Below are 24,276 nucleotides of genomic sequence, written 5' to 3'. Positions count from 1 at the left end.
CAAGAGGGAGAAGATGAAGGGACAAGACAGTTATGTTCCAAGTCAGAACATAACTAGAAGAGACTACTTATACCTAAGAATAAACAATTTTTCAAATATAGAATTCTATTAAGAAAAAAGAAATATTTTATGTGGGCCTGTTATGTTCAATGCCTGGTCTGTGCTAGGCAATTTACATTGGTATCAAATAAATTTGTTTTAAATCAACTCCATAAATATTAAACATTAGGAAGTGCTGATCACATTAAAGAAAAATTAATTCCAGGAATGGTTAAGTGCCAATGCATGGAATGGTTAAATGCCAACAGTCAGCTTCAATTGTTTTTATTACAGTAGGAGGAATTTTACTCTTAATGCATAGAATTTGAAGAAAAAAATTATATAAGCTTTAAAAAGAGGCCCTTTTGACAATTATTAATACAAATGTGAAATAAGACCCTTCAAACAAATACCAATTTCAGTAACAGTTTACATACAGCAATAATTTATTCTGAAATGTTCATTTAGTTTCTGTTGAGACACAATTCATGTCTCATTAATAAAAGAGCAGCCATCTCACCTCAAATACCAGAATATACAACAAGTTACAGCATAGCAAAAAGTCTACCTACTTTCAGATAAAATCTAGTTCAGGTAAAATAGTTTCATCCAATGTTTTACAATTAACACAGATTTTTTTTTTTTAGCACAAAAAGTGTAAATTGTTACACTGTAGCTAGCTAATGCACGTCATGTGACCACAGAACTGTTAATTGAACCATCAGTTTCGTTCATGCAGTAAAGCAAAGCAGGCTGGGTAAACTTGCTAATCAGGAACCATATTACTGTGAATTTCACAGCCACATGATTAATTATGATGTTAGATGGACTCACAAGGACTAAAACAATGTTGGTTTCTTTTTTGCATAAATACCAATTTCTCCCTGATGTAAGTTTAGTCAGTTTATAATCTAGAAATGATTGGTAACAGCAATATATCATATCTTCTATCTGTAGTGTTCATTATTTTAAGACAAGCAATAATTAAAGGACGATGGGATGGGATGCTACTTAAATACATGTAAAACATACTGTACAAATATACTTGGCTTTACCATTTTCTTCTTAACTATCAAGAGTGCCTCTCAAAATATGACCAGTGAAGACAAAGTATACTATCAAATATGGCTTCCAGAACAAAAACCCTCAAACAAGAATCAAACCTATTTACAAAATTTGTCAGTCTTTTAAAGTTTCATTTGAAACAAAATTTCTACATAGCAATTGTAATTAACACATAATTTTCTTAGCTTAATTAATTCAGCTCTTTTAAACAGACGTCACAAGGTAAGACCCAGAATGGCGCTTAGGACTTTGAGTTCCACTGGATTCTGTGTTGTCAGTTTTTGAATCTCGTTTCTTTGAGTTATTCACTGGCGTTGGGATCTGCGATGGCCGGGCTGAAGTGCTATCTGCACTGCTTTTCCTAGGGCTTGGGTTGTAATTAAAAGGAGTCACTCTAGCAGCTACAGTCCCACTAGGTGAACTGTGTTTGCTTGAGCTGCTAGAACCAAATGGGGTACGCTCAGCTATAGAACTTTCATTAGTCTCTGCTGCAGGGACAGGATTACTTTGTCCTGGCTTTGCCTCAGTTCCTTTTTGGTCTGGGGCATTTACCTGAATAAAGGAATTCAGGCAGTTTTCCAAACCCATGGTGCGTATGGGACCACTGCCATTACCCACATTTGGTTTTCCCTGATTATCTTTTGAATCTTTAGCATTTGGATTTCCCTTTTCTGAAACACTGTTAATTACTGGGGGAGTATTTCCTGTGGGAGATCTTCCGGATCGAGGGTTGTTAATGGGACAGTCCTCAATTCTCACCCAAACATCCTCTGTTTTAGAAACAGCAGGTGCCATTTGATAAATTAGTGTCTTGGATTCAGCACCATTTGCAGCACCTGAGGAAGCAATATGAGAAGTACAATTTGTGGGAGAAATTTCACTTTCTTTTATTTTTCTCCATGTTCCTTTTGTAGATACTTGGTTTTCTTTAGTTTGTTTGGTTCCTGAAATACAGTTCACATGTTTTTCATCCTCACTTTTTGCTTTTTCACTGGATTCCGATGAAGCAGAAAGAATTGAAGATGAACTTCCAGTTCTTCTCCAAGTGCTTACTCGAGGAAGGGATGATGAATGTTTGCTGTGCTCACGTTTCCAGGTTCCTGACCTATTAATTGGAAGTCTGGAAGGACTTTCGGAATGGGAGCGTGCTATATCATGGCGCTTTGCAGGTCTTCCATCATTATATTCTACAGTGGGACTGAGATTAGGGGGAAGTTTTCGCCATCCACCAGACTGAACAGATGTATGTGTAGATAGAGACATATCAGGAAGGGAAGGACTTAAAACTGGAGTCTGTGCCTGGGACCTTGTGGGAGAATCTGGTCTAGAAGATGGAGAAAGAGATTCAAATGAAGCAGATTCCTCCAATTTTCTCCTTAGGGTTGGGCTTGGAGCTTCTTTGATGAAAGTTGACTGGCGTACTAATACAGGTCTCTCTGACCTATCAGATTCACTTCCACTTGATTTAGTTGAAGACATTCTAGAAAGTTCTACTTTTTTATTAGATCCATTGCTATTATTCATCTGATTCAGTCCTTTGGAGGCAGACTCACTTCTTGGGATACTACTGCCATTTTTGGATAAACCCGTTTGTTTTGTAAGGTTCTGTTGGCTCGTCTGTCTGCCTGGAGATGTGTACGACATTTTCCCAGAACCTGAGGACTTAGTTGAAGCAGTACTAGGGGATGATGTCCTTGGCAGTTGAGATAATTTGTTAGGAGGACTTATTCCATTTCTACCAGGAGAAATTGAGTTTCGTCCTGGAGACTGCATAGGTCTACTTAACGGTTGCTGGGCAGGTCTTGAAGGAGTGGAATCTCTAGATCCTGATCTAGAAGGCCCTTTATTTGACCCAGCTAGTTGGGATGTCTGCCTGGTAATAGGGCTTAATTCTGACTTCACTGATGGTTTGGCTCCTCTAGGAGAAGTGGTGGCTGTCTGACCTTCACTAGGGCTTTTGGAGGCTGGAGTCTTAAAGGGTGGGCCTTTTTTAGAAACTGGACTTGTACTTGATGAGCTATTTCGAACTCCTGGAATGTGAATCATTGTCCGACCTCGAGAGATTGAAGGCATATTTGCTTGAAGGGGCTGTTTCAACTGGCTTGAAATTTCTGAATTAGATCGAACTTTTCCAGTAAGCAAACTCTTATAAACTTTTTTCCCTCCTTTGATGCCTTTATTTTCAGATTCTACCTTTTTAGCTTCCAATGTACTTTTCTCGCCAGGTTTCAGAATTCGTGGGCCTTTATTACATGTAAAGGGTTTTTCCTCTTGATCAGGTGTAAGATGAAATGGTGACCCCAGAGAGATTCCTGATTTCAGTGAAAGGATTGAATCTGAATCAGAAGAAGCTTGTCTAGATAGACATGCAGCAGCAGCAGCTTGATGTAAACTACTTACTATGGAATTTGCACCTTCCTGAATGGCTTTCCAATCAAAATTTTCTGAGTCAGGGGATAAACCATGTTCTGAATCTGGTCTCTGTATATCTTTCAAATCAAGTGTCAAATCTTCTGCTAATATGCCACCCATATTTCTGGGACTATGCTTTTCATTATCACCTTTGAGCCTTGAAGGCTTCTTCTTTTTTGGCATTGCAGAACTTATACATTCCTGCAACAGGTCATCTTCAGAGTCAATACTGAGAGAACTGAGAGAACTGTTTCTTGAGAAACAAACAGGGGTATCTTCTACATGAAATGATTTAGGAGCATAACCTGATGCCTGAGGTTTACTTGGTTCTCCCTGTGAGGCAGGGGGCACTGTTTCTTTGATAGGTTCATTTTCTTTGTTGTTGTTGTTTTCTTGATCAATGTCACTAAGAGAACTGAGAGAGGAATTTCGAGAAAAACAAACTGGAGTATTTTCAATAGCAAAATTCTGTAATTTTTCATCAGCTGCTGCTCCTCTGTCTGGTAAGTCTTTGGATGACTGGGGGAAAGTGGACTGCTTATGCAGCATGGGTTTATTAGATTGTCCTCGATTTATTGGATGCTTTGTAACAGTTTGTGTCTTATTACCTGATTGTTGGCTCATGGTTAGTTCTGTCTGACTGTTAACTTTAGCTTCTGATTCCTTATTGTCTTTTCCTTTTCTTAATTCAGCCTTTTCCCTGGAAAGGTCAACATCATCATCATCAAAATCTAGAGAACTCAAAGAATCATTTCGTGAAAAACAGTATGGAGTTCCTTCAATAGGTGTGTAATGATGAGGTGAATCAAAAGTAAAGCTTCCTCTGACTCGATCTTCATTGTTTGGTAGCTTATCATTGAAGTCCTTGGAATTATTTTTCAGGTTCTGTTTCTTTGAATCTTTGTTGTCTGAAAAAGTTCTTTCAGCATTTAAATTATTTTTTGAATCTGTATTTTTTTTTACATGTGCCCTATATTCAGTATTCTGTGGCATAGGTTTTACTGGTGAAGTAGGTTTCTTCTTCTGACCATCTAATTGATTCTTGTTATTTCCAGATGAAGACATAGATGCTTGTTGGACCTGGTCCATTATCTTTTTCACACGGAAAGGCTTGTGACTTTTTCCTTTGGGCATGGCAGAATTAATGCATTCTGCAAGAATATCACCTTCTTCTGTTTTACTGTCATCCAGTTCAGGTATAGTTACAGATGAGGTTTTTCCTCTTTGAGCCTCATCCGTACTTCTGCCTTCTGTAGGAATGGTATCTCGTTTTTCAAATTCGCCTGTTTGTGCCCCTGCTCTAACCCCTTCTACAGCAGTTAACTCATTTGGAGGGGATTCTATTGTTAGATCACTTAGCGATGTAGCTGTGGAAAAGTTTATAGGCGTCCCTTCTACACAATATACCCGTGGCATATCATCTCCTGGTGTAAAACTAACATGCTTTTGTGCTTGTATCCTGTTTTGTGATGGCAGAAGTTTGTACACAGGCAGTTGGCTTGGTTTTCTTGCAACAGGTGGAGGTAGTTTTGAAGCACTCTGGGCCGGCTTTTTGGCTTTGTGTGAAGATTTTGTTGGCATGGCAGAAATAATACATTCTTCTAGTATTTCAATATCATCATCATCTGAATCATCTAATATGTCTTTTTCAGAATCAGTAGGTTTTTCAGCTTCTTTTTCCAGGTTTTCATTGGATTCTTCAGGCTGCTCAGATTCTGTTTCATTCACATTGTCATTTTCCTGAACTGGAGGCATTATTCTTAATTCCACATCTTTCTGTATAAATGGCTCATCGAGGCTCAGAGCACTCAGGCTAGATGAACAAGAAAATCCATCTGGAGTACTTTCTGTGGCAAAATGTAGTAAAGTATCAGCATCTGGAAGAACCTGGACCCTCTGAACTGCAGCATTAACAGCAGCTTGCTTAGGTCCACTCTCTCTCTTTTCAGCATTAGGTACTTTATTTTTAGGTACCTCTTGTTTAGCTTGCACTGTTTGAGGAAGAGGAGGAGGAGGAGGGGTTTTACTTCTGCTTGGTGGCATGGTTTGTCCAGGGCTATCTGGAAGGTCACTGGGGCTTATAATGCCACTTACCATTCCACTACAGGGTTCACTCTGAACAGAGCTAGCAATTGAACGACTCTCAAAACTATCTAGTGAACTGACAGATGTACATCTGCTAAACATGAGTGGAGTCTCCTGAACATAGTGCTCTGGTGGACTTTTAGGTGTCTGGGCACCACTTTTTGATGGCGATTTGGCCCCTGAAGAAAGTTCAACAGCTTTGTGCCTGGCTGATTCTGAAGATAAACCAGAAGCCGGGAGTCTGTTGTTTTTGGTTCTAATGTGCTGTGACACTGTTGGAACTTCATTCACAGAAACTTCAGTTGCTCTAGTTCCACTGTTTTCTTTTATTTCTGCTATCTGTAGTGTATTAGCAGAATCCGTTTCCTGTGTCCTCTGATCACATCCCATTTCATCTTCAGCTGATGACAAAGATGACAATGAACTGCACCTTGAAAAACATATTGGGGTGTCTTCTACACAGTAAGTCTGTATTGTCTCTTGGTTGATAGAGGGAACTTTACAAGAGGTGGCTTTTTGAGTCTGACCACTTCTGCTCTGTGCTGAACTGGGATGGAGCTGATTCTGCCTCTTGGCATTAGATGAAGGTGTGGATGTATTCTCACTGCTTGTAGAGATGTGTTCAGTTTTAGTGCTTTGTCCAGATGAACTCTTTGAGAATGAAAATGATGGTTTCTGTGAGGGAGGAATGTCTGTGGAATATTTTAAACTATAATCAATAGGCTGCTCCACATGTTTTTCTTCATTATATTTTATGCTATAATTTGTTGGTCTCTCTTCTTCTTCATGTTGCTCTTCCTCAGAGTAACGTTCACTATAGTTGGTTGGCTTATCATCTTCATAGTCATTTTCCTGACACAAAGACTGATTTACATTTTGATTAATTCCATGATTAGAACCTACTCGATTTGTTTCTGAAGCACTAGCTCCTCTTGACCTATATGGGGAAACACATTCTTGCTGTCCAAAATGTGGTTGGAACTTGAGGTGTTTATCATCAGTGCTCTCAGTATATACGGGATAAGTTGTGCTTTGACTCCTTGATTGTCTCTGTTCACTGTGTTTCATTTCATCTTCTATTATATGTTTGGGTCTTGCCCATCTTTCATTTTGTGAAGGACTTTGCCTTCCAGAGTTCAACTGCTCATCCGAATACTTAAGACTATAATTTATTGGTGTATCTAGTTCTCCATCATTATCATCCATATGATTTGCACTATGTATTTTATGGGCTAGGTCAGCTGGATATTGACCGTAGCTGCAACATTTACTTTCATCATCTTCAGAATAGGATTCAATCGAAGGTTTCATTTGACCTCTTTTACCATAACCATCACTACTACTGACACTATTTAAACTATCATTTGAAGATCTCTTATATTCTAATTTGGCATAAGGTATAGGACATGTCCTATTTGAATTTTCTGACTTAGTGAAGTTGTAAGTGTTTGAATGTGTGTGAGCAGTAGAGCTTCTTCTTAGTGCATTCCTCTCATCTGTCCCACAGTGCAATTCGGTGGTAGACCCAGAACTTCTGTCTTCCTGAGAAGTGTGAATGGCTGATACCTCTTCCATGACTTTAGCAATTTGGGCTGCAGTGGTGGAAATCTGCAAACTTCGTTTTGAAGAGGTTCCTGGATTTTCTGTTGCTGGGTGGTAGTTGCCTAGGGTAATTCCTCGTTCTCTCTCCAAACTTCTATCTTTTTCAGAACGAGAACTATCTAAACTTCCCCTTGATGAAGAGGAGCTGGGCAACACTGTCGTATTTAAATATGGTGAAAGGACAGTCATGTTTCCAGTATTAAAATTGTCTGACCTATTATCATCATGTCTATTGGTGTCAAAAACATAGTCACCATAAAGACTTTGCTTGTGTCTTTGCTTACTACGATGAGATGTCTTGGGACTTAAATTGTCAATATTGTCAAAAGTTTCTGATAAGTGCTGAGCATCTAATTCTGCTTCCAGAGCTTTTTGTTTCCTCACATGAAGAGATGGCAAGCTTGAACCAGGAGACATTATATTGGCATCCTTATACTTTGCGGGTCTATTTGCCATGAGATTCCTTAAAGCTGCAGCACTTCCCATAGCAATCATTTTGTGCTTTGAATGAATGAGGTTCTTGAGCATGCTGACTGCCCCCATGTCCCATAATGCCTCCTGGTCTTTAGGATTTCTTGCTGAGAGATTCCACAAGGTTCCACATGCATTACTGACTATTGTCAAACTGTGAGATTTTAAGTGTTGTAATAAGGTTTGCAGGCAGTTGTTCTCTCTTAGGATTTGCCTGAAATAAAGACCACAAAATTAAGGTCAGAACCTGTTTGTAGTAACAACAAATAAAAGAATAAAAAACAAATTTAAATCTAAATATAATTATTAAAACAGGCAAAATAAAATTGTACCAATTTATACTATAAATTCCAAGCATTCCACATCTCCTTTTGTTCTATCTTAGTTCATTTAAGGTTTATTGTTTTAAAGTACTCCTCTGTCAGGCTAAAAGAAGTACAATGTTCATTTTTAAAAAACATGTATTTTTATTGATTTCAGAGAGGAAGGGAAAGGGAGAGAGATAGAAACATCCATAAGAGAGAACCATGGATTGGTTGCCTCCTGCATGCCCCCTACTGGGGATTGAGCCCGCAACCCAGGCATGTGCCCTGACCAGGAATCAAACCTGTGACCTCCTGGTTCATAGGTTGATGCTCAACAACTGAGCCACGCTGGCCAGGCAGTACAATGTTCATTTTAATCTATTTTGCATATCCTATCTGACCCGATAGCTTATTAAACTTTTTCTTAAACAGGTACATTTACTTAATTTACATGGTGACAGAGTTTCTCAATAAGGACTATAAGTGTATCCTGCTGAAAGGGACTTTGTGGTAAATTAACCAATCAATAAATCTTTATGTATTCAAGGAGCATGCTGTAAGCACCCAGATTAGCAAACTGACTTTTAGAGCAATCGCTATGTCTCTGGCTAGATTCTGTGACACTGCCATCCCCCTTACAAATGCTCTCTGGAAACATTATTTCTAAAATTAAAAGAAAGGTTTTCAAAACACTTAGAGGTAACTATAAAAATAAGGATTGAGAATCAACATCATGAACTTTGGGACCTGAAGAGCTACAGGGTACTTAATGCAGTGTAAGCTGAAGTTAATGACAAAATATTCAGCTTTAGTGGACTTTAAAAGTGATTGGCAAGGGTGTACAACAAAGTTTTAACATGGTCTTCTTTCAGCAGTCCAGCAGACATCTGAGTGCTTATTGAATTTAAAAAGACTTCTTTGTATAGCAGAAAGGGCTATAAGGCTTGTAATTTACACATCAAAAAATTAAAGATGTTTATATTTGTGTGGTTCTTTTACTAAAAGGACTACATGATCTGTTTGAAAACGAGAGAAGAACAATGTTGAATAAAATGAATATGCTGTGAAAAATATTAATATTTTTGTTGGCATTATACAGAGCCCAAGTTCTGAAAATGTGTGCTCTGTATCTGAGGTGCTCTCTTAGGTATCACAGGTCTAGTAGACTGGATGAGTGGCTGTTGGCTAAATAATATGATTATTGATGTTAAGACACCATTAGAAAAATGTAAACAACTATATTATCTGGATCATATCTATAGGTTTTGTTTTTGTGATTTTAACTTTTTCCTCTATATATACATTATACCTCTTAGCCATCATTTGTTCATTTCTAGACATCTTATGATACTATAAACTTTTATTACTAATGAGTAAATTAGAAATTAGTTACTTTTTCACCACAATAAATATAATTTGGCTTAGAACTTGCATAATTACACAAAACAAATGGGTCTTTTTGAGGGACTGAATTCTACACCAATTTAATTGTACACTAATTAAAAGTAATATAAAACTCTGTATTTACCTGTGATCCTCGTTTGTTGCTATCAAGCTGGACACATTCCGTAATATCCCACCTCCACTTTCAATAATGGCTAAAGTATTTGTCTGGCTCCGGTAAGTGAGAGTGCCAACCAAAAATGCAAGTGCACCATCTACAGCACATATATCAGCTTTATTCTCAGTGCAATGTGCTGACAAATTCCATAAGGCACTCAATACACTTTTGAGGGTTGATTCCTGTTAAGAAACAAATTATGTGTCATCTAATTAGAGTTGGAATTTGTCCCTCATAACTTCTATGTTTACTTCTTCTGAGTAAATTTTTTTTCCGTCCTCTGCTGCTCACCCTTCACCAGTAAATTATTAGGAATTTCCCATTTAGAAAAACTTTCATAAAATAACGAATGGAAGGAAGTCACTGATATCCCCATAATAAAAGCAGAACACAGCATTAAACTAATAACCTTCCTGAAATTTATTTTTAGTGTTTAGACAGTACACACATACCTTAAAAGAGCTTATAATAGCAACAAAATTGATGTGCATGCTGAAAAGATAACATTATCAGGATAAAAGAAACTACAAAAAAACCTCTATATGTTGATAAAGAAAGATATCTAAGAAGTATTATTAAATGAAAAAAGCAAGTTGAAGTGCAGTATGTACAACATTCTGGTTGGATAAAACACACACACACACACATATTAATATGTAGTTGATTCAAAAATAACAATACAACTTATTAAAAAGAAAGCACACTGGGAAAACTCCAATCCTTAAAATTCCCAAAGAAACAAAGTAATTACAAAACCAGAACTCCCTGGTATACAATATCATAGAAAACTCTCAAATTATAACTGCCACAGAAACACTCTGTATATATAATTAAGGATATTTGGTCAAAACCTGCCATGACCCTGATGCTAGTCTTTCCTCTTATTACAAATAAATCAAGGAATAAATATGCCTTAGAAATCTACTCCACTATCACAGTTAGAGGTATTCCAGAAGATACAAACATTGCAAATTGATACCTGCCTGAGGGTGCTGACAACTTACTTTGGGTAGAAAAGATGCAAACCTATTTCTATGAAACAAAGTGCTCTAAAGGAAAGATAGTTTCCACCTAAATTTAATCAAATAAAAGACTTCATGCAGGAGAGCAACTTAGTAGAAGACCTGTACACTCAGGGACAGTTTCTTCTGGCAGGGAAAATAGAATGAGGAAAGGCATGGAAATGGGAATTAGGAAGAAAGAACTGAAGAACAGAAAGAAGACAGAGAGGAGATCAAAAGTCCATTCTGGAGAATAGTGGGAATTAAGGTCAGAGAAGTCAAAGGTCTTGAATGTCACAGCAAACATTTTGGGCCCACTCTAAGAAATAGCCACTGTATTATCTTTATCAGGACATTCAATGAATGAAACAATCTAGGAAGAGTTTTATTTATTTTTATTTTTTTAATATATTTTTATTGATTTCAGAGAGGAAGGAAGAGGAAGAGAAAGATAGAAACATCAATGATGAGAGAGAATCACTGGTCAGCTGCCTCTTGCATGCCCGACAATGGGGATCGAGCCCACAACCGGGACATATGCCCTGACTGGGAATCGAACCATGACCTCCTGGTTCATAGGTCGATGCTCAACCACTGCGCTACACCAGCCAGGCAAGGAACAGTTTTAGATACTATTTATGAGAAGGCAGGAAGAAATGCTTTCACCAATCAAGATGTGAGAAGGATAAGAACTCAATTTTATAACTGACATAAAGGGGGGACATTCAAAGTATCCCGAGAACAGAAAAAACAGCAAGCGTTTAGAGTGAGCTTTTAAACTTCAACTGGCCCAGGAGGAGAACTGAAGATAGGAAAATAGAAGTTGCTCTCTATAAGACTACTTGTAGAGGGATGAGGGTTTTGTTTCAAAGAAGCTTTACAGTTAGAATTAGAGGAAACAAGAACAAATGGTTAGAGGCTAAAATTACAGGTGGCAAAAACAAAGGGAGGGGGCTTTCAAAATAAGGTGTGTGATAAATTATCAAATATAGGTGTAGGTAGAAAAAAAACAAGTTAATGTATAAATCTAGATTTTACTAATTAGAAGAAGAATTAGGAGGGACTGAAGGAGGTATACCAGCTAAGAAATGGAGCAAGTGACTTAGAAATCTACTCCACTATCACAGTTAGAGGTATTCCAGAAGATACAAACATTGCAAATTGATACCTGCCTGAGGGTGCTGACAACTTACTTTGGGTAGAAAAGATGCAAACCTATTTCTATGAAACAAAGTGGAGTAGATTTCTTGGGCTGTTACAGGAAGAAGGGAAACTGAAGGAATTAGAATAATTTTTTTTTTAATTTTTAAGAAATAGGGCTTTCTATAGATAGATGCAACATAAAAGGCTTTCTTCTCTCTATCCAGTCAAGAAGATATAAAAGACAAGAGAATGAGACTTAACATCTTTGAGTGAACAGTAACACTTGGGGCACAGACTGCAGGTGAAGGAAAGGTTCTATTGTGTAGAAGAGTAAAAGCCAGCTGAAGGAAGTTAAAATGATGGAATATAAGGGAAATATGAAAGGTAGTTCTGATTTTCTAGGTCATTAGTAGTAAATGAAAATGAGGAAAAGATGATGACCCGAGAAAGAGAAATGTTCACAATGACTGGATGTAGAAAAAGAGGCAACAAATAAATTTTAATGCTGCTAACCAGAAGCAGGCCCAAATCAAAATTGGGTATCGTAAACTTCTGATGGGCCAGTTTTTCCAAGATTGGACTTGCATTTAAAATTTATATATGAATTTAGGGAGAAATGATCTTTAAAGTACTACTCTTCCTTTATAAGAACAGAGTTTGTCTTTCCACTTATTATGATAGTTTTCTTTTATGTTCCCCAGAAGGATGTATTTTTAAATCTAGCTTGCTTGGTTTGCTGCAATCAGTTTGTACGTAGGTCTCTAAGGTCCTTGAGAGATGATAAAGTCATAAAGTATTCAGCAGCAGTACAAGTTCTCGTAATACAGATAAATCATAAACTCTTTCTGAAAACATGCAGGGTTGGTTAATTAGGAATCTTAAAATGTGTATAGTACATTTTTTTTGTTGAACTTTATTGAAGTATAACTGGAGAATAAACTGAACACATTCAAGTGTGCAATTTGATCACCTTTGATGCTTCCATCACGCCAATCAAGACAATAAACATTTACTTTAATTCCTAGTAATTCCTTGTAATTCACCCCAACCCCAGGCAACTACTGGTCTATTTCTGTCATTATAGATTACTGCATGTTTCAGTTCATTCTTTTTATAGCGAATAGTATTCCATTTTGGATATTCCACAGCTTGTTTACCCATTCACCTGTTGATGGACATTAGATTTAGTTCTAGTTTTTGGCTACCACAAATAATATTGCTGAACATCTGTGTATAAATTTTTGTGTGAATGTAAATTTTTGTTCCTCTTGGGTAAATATTTAAAGAGTAAAAAATGTGTTTTAAGGTAGGTATATGTTTAACCTTTAAAAACATTGACAAATGTTCTCCAAAGAGTGGTTATATCATTTTACATTCCCATCAGCATTGCATGAGAATTTCAGCTGTTCAACATCCTTGACAACACTTGGTCAATCTTTAAATTTTAACCAATATACCATGTGTAATGATATCTCACTGTAGTTTTAATTTATATTCTCCCCGATGACTAATGCTGTTGAGTATCTTTTCAAGTGCTTAATGGCCATTCAAGTATCTTCTTTTCTGCAGCATCAGTACCAGTGTTCTGCCAATTCAGCAGTGTTTTAAAGGTATCTTCATGCAGACCCTAAATATATTTGAATATTATCTTTATAGCCAGTTATTTAGTTAAATGTTTCTTATTTCTAATCATTTTTCAGTTGATTTTACTGGGTTTTCCAGGTATAAAATAATATAACTTAGCAAAAATACATAAATAAACGAACAATAAAAACCAAAATGTTTTGCCTTTTCTGAAAAGAAAATTTTAAAGGAAGAAAATGTAGGCTGTCGTTCCAGGAGGACTGGTTGGGTGAAAAGAAACCTGAATTAGCTAAGAAGACTTGCTTAGTCCCTCTCAAATTTCAAGTTTAATAATAATAATTTTAAAAAACGTAGTTTCTGAAATAGATATCCCACCTGGACATACTTCCTTTTACAAACAAATTAATATTTGGGGATTCCTCACTCTTGAGTGAGTGAGTCTGATCACCTCTTGCTAAGCTGACCATGAAAATTTGAGAACTTTGGGGGATTGAGATTTATTATTTTGTTTTGTTAATCCTTACCCCAGGATATTTTTCCATTGATTTTTAGAGAGAATGGAAGGGAGAGGAAGAGACAGAGAGAAACACTGAGGTGAGAGAGACACATCGACTAGTTGCCTCTTGCACGTACCCCGGCCAGAGCCAGGGAATTGGTGCCCTTGACCAGAATTGAACTCAACCCTTCAGTCCGCGGGCTGACACTCTATCCACTGAGCCAAACCAGCTAGGGTGGGGGATTGAGATTTTAAGAGAACAGAGACAACACTTATACCAGTGATTCTCACCTGGGGGCGATTCTGTCCTTCCTCCCTTCTGGGGAACATTTGGTAATATCTGGAGACATTTTTGCCTGTCAGGATTGAGGGGAGGATGTACTGACATCTAGTGAGTAAAGGCTAGGAATACTGCTAAACATCCTACAAAGCACAGTTCAGTCCCCCCAAATAATTATCTGGGCCAAGATGTCAACAGTGGCGAGTCTGAGAAAGTTCAACTTACAGTAGGCTACAGTATAATCTTTTCCATCTTAATACTTCAGGAGCTTGGAGTAGTCTAGACTAAGGACTGGTGAGATAAACAGGTCAAGAATTAGGAAATCTGTGTGGGAGAGGGTGACAAAAAAGTATCTAAGGATGAAACCATATTACAATACTAAATGTTTTCAAAGGTACCTTTTTAACTTCCAAAGCACATTCCATCAATGCTTTCACACTTCCAACTTCACGCAATGTCTTTTTACTATTTACATCTGCTCTCCAAGACAAATTCCTCAAAACACTTGCAATAACCTGCAAATGAATCGAGTTTAGAATATTTGTATTAAAAAGGTTTATACTGTCTGCATTTTTTATTTTTAATGCTAGCAGAGTAGAAATCTATTAAGAAATTCCTCTTAAATGCTAATATGATGTCAAAAGGAATTCCTATAATTATTTTCCTTTATTCTGATGTTAATATAACTGAATATAACTGTAATTTAAACATGAGATACTAAAAACTGAGTCACAGCTTAAATTAATTTAAATCAGGATATTCACCAGCTAATATCCGAGAAAAACAATTCAAATCCTAAGTAGTACCTGCTGTAAGTCCTCACTTTCAGATTTTAGTTGGGCCACCAGTGCTCTCATGCAGCCTTTCATAGAGCATAGTGTAGCCTGCAAAAATCAGACATGGAACAAAGGGTCAGTCACAAGGCAACCTGAAGGTGTGCTTCATTTTTGACTACTAAACTTCAAATACAGTTGTACTAGTCCCACTTTAATTATAGCTAATATTTTACCCATAAAAGATTTAGAATCAGATTACATAAATGAGAGAAAAATACTCCCCTAATCATTTGCTATCTGTTCTTCTCTTGGCAAATTGGAAAAACAAAGTGAATAAATGATAAGAAATGAGAAGCAAAGGATTTTTAAAGTTCTCTCATTTGGATACAACCAGTATGTGTGTAACACACTGGTCATGAGGATTTCCAGATGTTTTGCAATTAAATAAATCCACTACTGAGTTCTATCTTTTGCTCTTGTTTAATCATAACACAACCAAATGAATAAGGATGTACAGTGGGATGTGAAATACAGGTTTTTATTAGTCAGTGTTTAATGAGGAGAGTGATAAAAAGAAAACCAGTGAAAAGTAGTTTGTATGAAGTAAACTAACTCATCATACCTGAGATGTCTTAAGAAATGGATCTTCTAAAACATACCTTGTTGGCTACATCTCCAAAAGTCAAGTTTGTCAAAGCCATTCCAGCATATCGTCTTAATGTAATACTGTAGTGGTCATTAGTAAGCCCATACATTTCACAGTCCACTTGCAATAATTCTGCAATGGCCTGTAGTCCCCCTAATTTAAAAAGGGCAAGAGGAAAAAGACAATAATCTAAAATAAAACAAACTGGTACCAAGTTTATAACTTAAATATTAGGAAAAAAAAATCTCAAGCATGAGAATACATGGTTTAAATTTGTCTTTAGAATTACAAGCTACAAAAAATGTTATAGGACTTTTGTGTAATACATTTATAAAATACAACTGACAACTATCCCATTTTTCGCCAGTTTCTCCACCCTCCAGCCCTTGCCTTACTAAGTGAAATGAGCATTACACTCTATTTACTACACATACACTCTATCTTGTCAATGATGGAGAAGGCTATTTTTTAACACTAGGTCTTCCTGAATGTAAACAGGTAACTTGTTTTTATTATTAGGACTTTACACTCTTAATTGTTGCAAACACTTGCCTAATTACTTTAATATTTTTTACCTGCTGAATAATTATCCTTAAGAATACGGAAAGTTACCAATTAAACTGTGCATGAAGCAAAGCTTATTTTTTATTTTTATTTATTTATTTTTTAAATATATTTTATTGATTTTTTACAGAGAGGAAGGGAGAGGGATAGAGAGTTAGAAACATCTATCAGCTGCCTCCTGCACACTCCCCACTGGGGATGTGCCCGCAACCAAGGTACATGCCCTTGACCGGAATCGAACCTGGGACCCTTCAATCCGCAGTCCGACGCTCTATCCACCGAGCCAAACCGGTTAGGGCAAAGCTTATTTTTTAAACTGAAAAATAATTATCTGTTCAATTTGATACTAAGTTCTATAAAACTACTTATTCATATTTTTTAAAAAGTTTACTTTTCTTTGATACTCACAGGTGTCAAATACCAACTATACTAGGATTTAGTATTTTCTTTCCCCTTGATTCCCACCACTGGGTATGCTCAACAATGCCCACAGTGGTCAACACTAGGAAGGCAAGGAGAAAAATGATGAGAAAGGAAAGGAAAAGACATAAAGGCAGGGGTAGTAAAAACAAAACAAACAAAAGGCAACGCAAAATGGTGAGGGGGTGAACAAAAATAAAAATGTATGGAGGCTACTCAAATATTATTCATCAACAATATTAATCATTGTGGAAATGAGAATATTGTTTTGTCACAGAGAAGTGGGTTACAGAAAAAGAAAGGATGAATACAAACAGACAATTCTTGGATACTGTAAGTCTAAAGTGTCAGTTCATTAATCTGAGAGAACCTGTACATTTAATATTTTGCAAATAACCTGGAAGGGTCAGTATATAGAGGAATCTGCAAGTTTGCAAAACAGACAAAGTTCTATCTTGGATCAAGAATTCCAGGCCAGGGGATTTAAGTATAGGAAGATTCACACAAATTTTTATAATTAGCAGAAATGACAGATAAGTTTAATATAGGTAAGTGAAAATTAATTTGGTTAAGGAAAATCCAAATCATATTTAGGAAGATTTTCCTCCAACTCCCCATAATGATGGAAAATATATGTAACAGTGAACAAAATACAGTCGCTGTCTATATGGAGTTTATAGATTACAGCAAAGACAGACACTGAACAACTAATTAAAGTGTGCTGGACTGTGTAAGTACAGGACAAAATAACAGCTGGACTTAGACTGAGGAGATCAAGAAAAAGGCTGAGGAAATAATGTTTAAGTTGAGACTTAAATGATGAAGGAGTATCTAAAAAGGTGGAGTAGGAATAATAAAGCATTTTAGGCAGATGAAATAGCATGTGCAAGGGCCTCTGGGCCTGAAATATACAGTGGGGCCTTTACTTACGAATGTCCCGACTAACGAGTTTTTCGAGATACGAGCCGTCTCTCGGCCGAATTTTTGCTTTGAGTTGCGAGCTAAAATTCGGGTTACGAGCCAGCTTCAGATACCCCACCGCTAGTTGGCGCAGCGAACGTCACAGTGAACGCCACAACATCAGCCCAGCATCACGTGTCTCACTCGTTCACTTTTTGATTTGACATACGAGTAATTTGAGTTACGAGCTTGGTCACGGAACGAATTAAACTCGTAAGTCAAGGCCCCACTGTACAGCATCAAGGTTACAGGAGGCTACAAATGGGTACAGGCCAGAACATGCAAGACTTTATGTACCATACTAAGGACTTCAAGTAGGAAAACAGATTATGACTGGAAGTTGGGAGACAAGTAAGACAAAGTACTGCGGAATATAAGAGATGATAGTGGTTTGAATTGGGGATGAAAAGAAGAGCAGTAATTTCAGATATATTTAAGCAGCAGAATTAAAGACTCAGTTACTAGCTATAGAAGAGAAGGACAGAGTTGTGGATATCTTTCAAGATTCTGGCTTGAGCAACTGGGTTGATTGGAATGCTATTTTCTGAGAAAAGAAACCCTGGAAGAGAGAGAGATCTGGGGATGGAGGAGATAAAAATTTCAGTTGTGGCAGCTGAGTTAGAAATGTCAGTAAAACCTTCCAAGTAAAGATGTCAGAGGACCAATTTGATAATGTATTTAAAACTCAGGAGAAAGAACTTGGATTAAGATGTAAATTTAAAAACATTATAATTGAAGTGGAAGACACTGCCTATGGAGAGAGGAGAGAGGAAGAGAGCCTTGGAGAGAGCTCTGAGGAATTCTACATGTGATGCTTGGATAAAGAAGAGGAGCCAGGAAAAGAACTGAGAGTTTTGACCCAGGAAATTGACCTTGGGCAGGGGTCAGGGGTGGGGTGTCACTGTTGACCTGAAGACAGTGGCCCTGTGTACTGATGAAATCACCAAAATGTTGAGCATTATAAAGCAGACTCTCAAAACCAAAACAAAACATACTGTGCTTTGTGACTACATTAAATCCTGCCCAGCATAGCGATATTTGTGATAAAGATTCCAAGAAGGCACTAAATGAGCAGAGTTGAGTACTCTTGTATGGAAAAACTACAAAATCTTAGGATTTGATTCTGAAAAAAATAAAAATAAAGAAGGATATGGCCAATGTGAACAAAACCATGAAGAACATGGCTAATGAGAAAAGAACATTCAATAGAATTTAGGATATCAGATAAAAGAGAGAGCGCTTTATGTTTCAGGTAAGTAAAAATATGAAAATTCATGATTGTTAGAAAAAAAAATAGGTTGCTCTGAGAAAAATGCAAAGATAATGAGCATGTCCTTCTATATTTTCCTTAGAGCCTATGTTAGAAAATAGGGCCCATATGAACCAAATAGTACCCAATATGGTATCTCGTAACATTATAGGTAGTAAAGGACCAACAGCTTCTGGTGACATTCAACAGAATCTTTAATCCAAAAAAAGATAACAGAAAGATGATATAATTTTTAAAGTGTGTGTGTGTGTAAACTTGGTTTAGATAGTCACCATTAGCCTCATTCTAAAATAAGTATCAGGGGCCCAGCATCAATGTTTTATAGATTGGTGTTTCATAAAATATCTTGACCAGAAGAATTACCTAAGTCACTTATTAAATATGATTCCTAGGTCCCCCCCCTGGAGATTGCTTTACTAAGCCAGGTTGCTACAGGGCCAGAGTACCTACATGGTTTGACAAGTAACTCTAGTGTTCATTATGATCTGGTTTCGGAAATATTAATGCAAATAAACCATGAGTTCCTGAAAAGTCAGGACTAAGTCTTAACCTTTTTTTTATATTTAGTGCCTAGCAAAGTTTCTGGGTCAGAGCTAAGAATTAATAAATTAGTAAATATATCACTACTGTTAAGAGTCTAAAACTTGCAGTACTAATAGGTGCAAACTTATATGACCCTGATAGCTGTAGAATCTTCTTGTATGGACAAATGACAGTCCCAGATGACTGGGTTTAGGAATTTCCCTTCGCCTATTAGGGACTTTCCCCCTCCTTATCCCTCATAGTCAGATACTTGATGCTTTCTTACTCTATTTCTCCACAATCCACAAACCTTGATCCTTCTTTTGTTTCAGTGCAAATTCAGAGGCTAGGAATGAGAAGAAGGCAATCCTCTGTGCTATGTCCCAGCAGTCACACCCCCAGATGCCCCATCCTGCTCCTCACCTGAAAGCCCCTGCCCTAGCTCCTGTGATGAAATGCCCCGGGTAGCCTTCCTACCTGAAGAAGGAAGAGGAACAAATACTGAGTCTACGATTTACTTTGAAATTCAGATGATTAATGTGTCAGTCCTAGTCTACAGTCCATTGGAACACAGGAACATTTATAGAAAAATCTTGGCATTAGCTTAAGCTTGGATTAATTTTTCTGTTTATTATTTTTAACCCCTTCCCATTATTAATAGTATTTTAAAAAATCCATCCAAACATAAAACTTTCACAAATGTCAAGACTGTACTGAGGTGGGGAGAACTCCTAAGATTATACTCAGTTCCACAGGAGGCTGAGGGAGGTGGTGGGGGAAGGAGAGATTCAGGTGGGCCAATTGCTAGGGCCTGTGGGAAGAAAAGCATGGCCGGAGGACAGGCCCGAAATCAGAAGTACATAGCCTCCCGAAGTAATGACTCTGAAGGAGACAACACTCATTTTGGCTGTCCAGATTCTCTGTAAAGTCTCATGACTTTGTCACTTTTAAGATAAATGATGAATGATAACGATGAGGGTGACAGGAAAACAAAGGGGGGGGCTGGAATGCAATGTAACATAAATAGCACAAAAAGCCAGGGCACAGCTACACTAAGATGGGAACCCAGTGTACGGTCTTGCTTGTGGCACCACTAGAGAGATCCAGTTCACATGAGATGGCTCAGCAAGATGCAATTTATAAATATCACCTGTGCAAAATGAACCTAGAAATCAAAGAAAAACCGTTACATGAAAAATGGGGTGCACAAATGTAGGTGTGATTAGAGTGTGTGATAACACATACCTAAAGAAGTGTAATCCTTCCAAAATTAATAGAATGTTTCTGATTTAAATTAAAGCATAATGCTTTTCCATAATAACCAGTTTCAAAGATACCATGCTGCTTATCATGAAAATCCAGTAAAGGACTGATAACCACAAAGGTAGATGAGTATCTTCTGGTGTGCATCAGAAGTGACTCAGTTCAGGAACAATGAAGGAGCTCCACATTTCAAAATAATTCAAATTACCCTCCCTGTCAGCTGTCACACAGGGTCTACCTTGGCAATAGGGGCAAGGAGTGGCCTATTTAGTAATTTTTCCAATCTATAACTGAGATTTTGAAAATCCAAGTTAGTTTGGGGTAGCAGCTTCTATTATTTAGAACCTTTTCTTCTCTGGAAATCAGACTATCATCATTTGCTACAAGGAGGAAGCAGCTGGTAATATGTTAGTGGCCTTATATTCAATTTCAACAATGATGAAATCTTTAGTATTTTTCTATGGCATTAAGAAACATTTCTGTCTTACCAAGTTCATTCATTGCATGTCTATGTTCTTCATCAAACGAAAGTTTCATTAGAACACACACAGCAGGACAGATCTGATGTTCAACAGGAGCTGGCACTAAAAAATAAAATTGACATAAACCATAATGCTTTGTTTTCTCAAAAGAAATGATGTTTATTATACTTGAAAAATACACAGGGCTCACTAACATATCCCTAATGCACAGTTTAATGGTTCAATAAACATTTGCTGAGTAGATAAATAAATATTACCAACATGGAAAAGAAAATATGAGTAAAAGGCTTTTCTTGGTTCCATAAAAATGTTTACCATTCAATTGCCCTTGACCAAGTCTGTTAGAATAAGACCCTTGCAGGTTTTTGCTATAACTAAAATAATTTAAAATTATGTTTACTATATGAAAGAATAAAAACATTTTGGTATAAAATTAATTTTATTTATAATTTCTACTTAAACTATTGTCATGAGTGTGGGTTAGAAGCACATCACTGTGTACAAATGTAGTAGAGAAAGCTAGTATAAACCTAGTAGAGAAAGTTTACTTACTATATTGACAGATACTAGATAGTAAAAATTTAAAGAAAAGGTATCCAAGAAAATATACCTTCACATTTAGTATTATGCACAAGGTTTCAAAACTTGTTACCTGAAATAAAATTTAAAAAGCAAGTCTATTTTTCAGAAGCAATAATAATTCATTCTACTTAATTTTTTTTGAGGTGCCGTGTGCGTGTGTGTGTGTATTTTTTTTATCAGGCGAAAGGAAAATCTTACCTTATATACTTACTAATTTTGGTTCTTGCTACAGGAATGAAGTTATGTGCCCAAGGGTTCCTGCTCCCATGTTCCCTGTGTCTGAGGGATAGGGGCTGGTGGCCAAGGGTCTCTCCTGAGCAAAGAGCTGGGTGGCTGATCACCCCCAGCAATAGGGACCCATTGCCTGGAGCAGGATGGTGCGGTAGGAAGGGCACTGAGTTGAGAATCAGGAAATCTGGCCTCTGTTCCTGGCTCCACTTACTAACTGTGATGCCACAGGCAAATCTTTAGCTTTTCTGAGTCTCAGTTTCTTCATCTGTAAAATGGAGATAATACCTTCCCTTCCTACTTCAAAGGTTGTTGTGAGGATCAAATAACAACAGATATAACAGCTCTGTATCTACTGAGTAGAGTGATATGCAAATGTAAAAGGTAATGGCTTGCTGAAAAAACTTATGTAAAGTTTCTTTTCTGAACTTCATCTATAAAATAAAAGAGATGGGCATCATAATTACTCAGATCCTAGATGTACTATGCTATGACTCCGTAAGTCTCTCTTGATTTCCTGTTCTTTTTCTTTGCTGCATCATAGTGCATATAACATTTTCCTTTGCTACATTTTTCTTAATTTTAGACTTAAAACAGACTTAAGCTTTAACCTATGTTAGTAGCGTAGATGGCTAATATACATTTCCTGTCCTATTCATAAAGACAACATACAAACTAAAAGTTTTCTTTTTAAAAACGTTTACATTTGTTTTGTAACATGCACTGTGATGTACACTATAGGGAACATACTTGGATTTTTGTCCTGGTCCATGCCTTGTTCGTGGGCTTCCTGCCACTCCCAACAGGTTTCACAGTAAGCTCGTATCTGTTCCAAAAGATGAAGGACTCGGATTTCACGCCTGCCTCTCTTGTCATCAGGCTGTGAGTGAATGATGTTGTGGAGTGCTGCACTGGCCCTGGCCCGAGCCTCTTTACTGCCCCGGGAATTTCCCAACAACACAGAGTCTTTGTCATTGCCATGTAAAAGCTGGATGAGGAGAGGAAGACATCCAGACTGTCGCATGGATATACAGCTGTCTTGGGAGCTAGACATAGCTAGCAAAGTTCGTGACATATCATCCTTATCATGAGTACCAAGCATTGACAACAATGAATACACCATTTCCACCTGTGGGCCAAATGAGTTTAGAAACAAAATTATGACTTTAATATCCAAAAGCCAACACCAATGAAGTGATGAATGGGATATTTATTGTAACTCATTACAAAAAACAAAAAACTCTTTCCATGATGAAGTAATGAACGCTATTTCAAAATTTATATAATCATCACCAATTTGTTTGTATGAGTAAATAATAGTAGTGGTAGTATACAGTGCTGAAAGAGGAAGTAGGTTCTTACATACTTAAATTGTGTTTATCTGGATCAGCCCATGATAATTCATTGATTATAATGAATGAAAATCAACTAATTTCACTCACAGAGTGAGGAAGGTGGTCTATCTAAATTCTTGGGAGAATTAAAAATTTTGTTTTACTTCTTTTAATCTAGAACTATAATTAATAAATATAAAAGTTTTCAACAATCATTTTTACTAAGTACTAGTTTTCAGCAATCACTAACCCTCAAAAGATTATAATAGTATTGTTAAAATTATAAGATTTCTCCCTTACACATATAAAAAACACTTTGTCATAAAAAGAATGCTATGATTACATAAAGAGTACAAAGCAAAGATTCTCATACAATCTTTTCTAAAAGCAATTGCTAAGCATCGACTCTCTGACAATAAAGTCTAAGGATTTACTTAGAAGCAATTAGAAAAAGGAAACAGTACTGTTATCTTTTTTAAAAAAATCCTCACTTAAGGATATGTTTTTCATTGATTTTAGAGAGAAGAAGGGAAAGAGAAAGAAACATCGATTGGTTGCCTACTGTACACCCTCCCCCTCCCTCCCTCCCCCCTGACTGGGAATGGAATTTGCATCTTGGGTATGTGCACTGACTGGGAATTGAACCTGCCACCTTTTGGTGTAAGGGCAATGCTCCAACCAATTGAGCTACACTGGCCAGTTATCTTGGACTATGATCAGCTTCATTTTAAAGCTCAAGAAAAGTAGAGAGTATTATATAAAGAATGTATCATGTCTATAAATCAGTGGTTCTTAACTTTTGGCAATGCCTTGGAGACATTTTTGGTTGTCACAACTACAGGAGGAAGTACTATGGGTGTCTAGTGGGTACAGACCAGAAATGCTGCTAAACAGGCTACAATGCAACAAAGAATTATCCAGTCAATAGTGCTTAGGTTAAGAAACTACTCTAAACGTGTAAACACAGGCTACTCTTAGATATGAAGGTTTTAGGAAGGCAGTGTAGAATTATGGATAAATGGGTTTTCAAATTCTGGCTCCACTACTTATGAGTGAGCTGTGTGATACGAACAAGTTATCTGATTTCTCTGAGCCCACTTTTTCAGTTGCAAAATGAAGGAATTCACCTAATAGGGTTTTCTCTTGAAGATTAAATGAATTAATACATATATAGGTTAGTAGCTG

General features: G+C 37.0%; 1 protein-coding gene across 8 annotated transcripts in view; it reads right to left on the bottom strand.

Annotated features, from left to right (window-relative positions):
• Positions 1 to 451: 451 nt before the first annotated feature.
• The window catches only part of APC (adenomatous polyposis coli), a 109,025-nt gene continuing 85,200 nt past the window's right edge, over positions 452 to 24,276 (bottom strand). For 4 of the 8 annotated variants that reach the window (XM_014539900.1, XM_014539898.1, XM_014539899.1 and 1 more), the window contains 8 exons: positions 22,508 to 22,886; positions 20,954 to 21,049; positions 19,626 to 19,679; positions 15,480 to 15,619; positions 14,851 to 14,928; positions 14,443 to 14,559; positions 9,508 to 9,722; positions 452 to 7,888 (listed from right to left, as the gene is read on the bottom strand). In XM_014539900.1, coding sequence (XP_014395386.1) covers positions 1,309 to 7,888; positions 9,508 to 9,722; positions 14,443 to 14,559; positions 14,851 to 14,928; positions 15,480 to 15,619; positions 19,626 to 19,679; positions 20,954 to 21,049; positions 22,508 to 22,886 — 7,659 coding nt within the window. In that variant the 3' untranslated portion in view covers positions 452 to 1,308. The remainder of the gene's footprint in view (positions 7,889 to 9,507; positions 9,723 to 14,442; positions 14,560 to 14,850; positions 14,929 to 15,479; positions 15,620 to 19,625; positions 19,680 to 20,953; positions 21,050 to 22,507; positions 22,887 to 24,276) is intronic. The other 4 variants (XM_005866457.2, XM_005866456.2, XM_014539903.1 and 1 more) reach the window with 3 other exon arrangements.

This window comes from Myotis brandtii, unplaced genomic scaffold (genome assembly GCF_000412655.1).
Source record: "Myotis brandtii unplaced genomic scaffold, ASM41265v1 scaffold230, whole genome shotgun sequence".
Lineage (NCBI taxonomy): Eukaryota > Metazoa > Chordata > Mammalia > Chiroptera > Vespertilionidae > Myotis > Myotis brandtii.
This window is presented reverse-complemented; position numbering and strand designations above follow the sequence as displayed.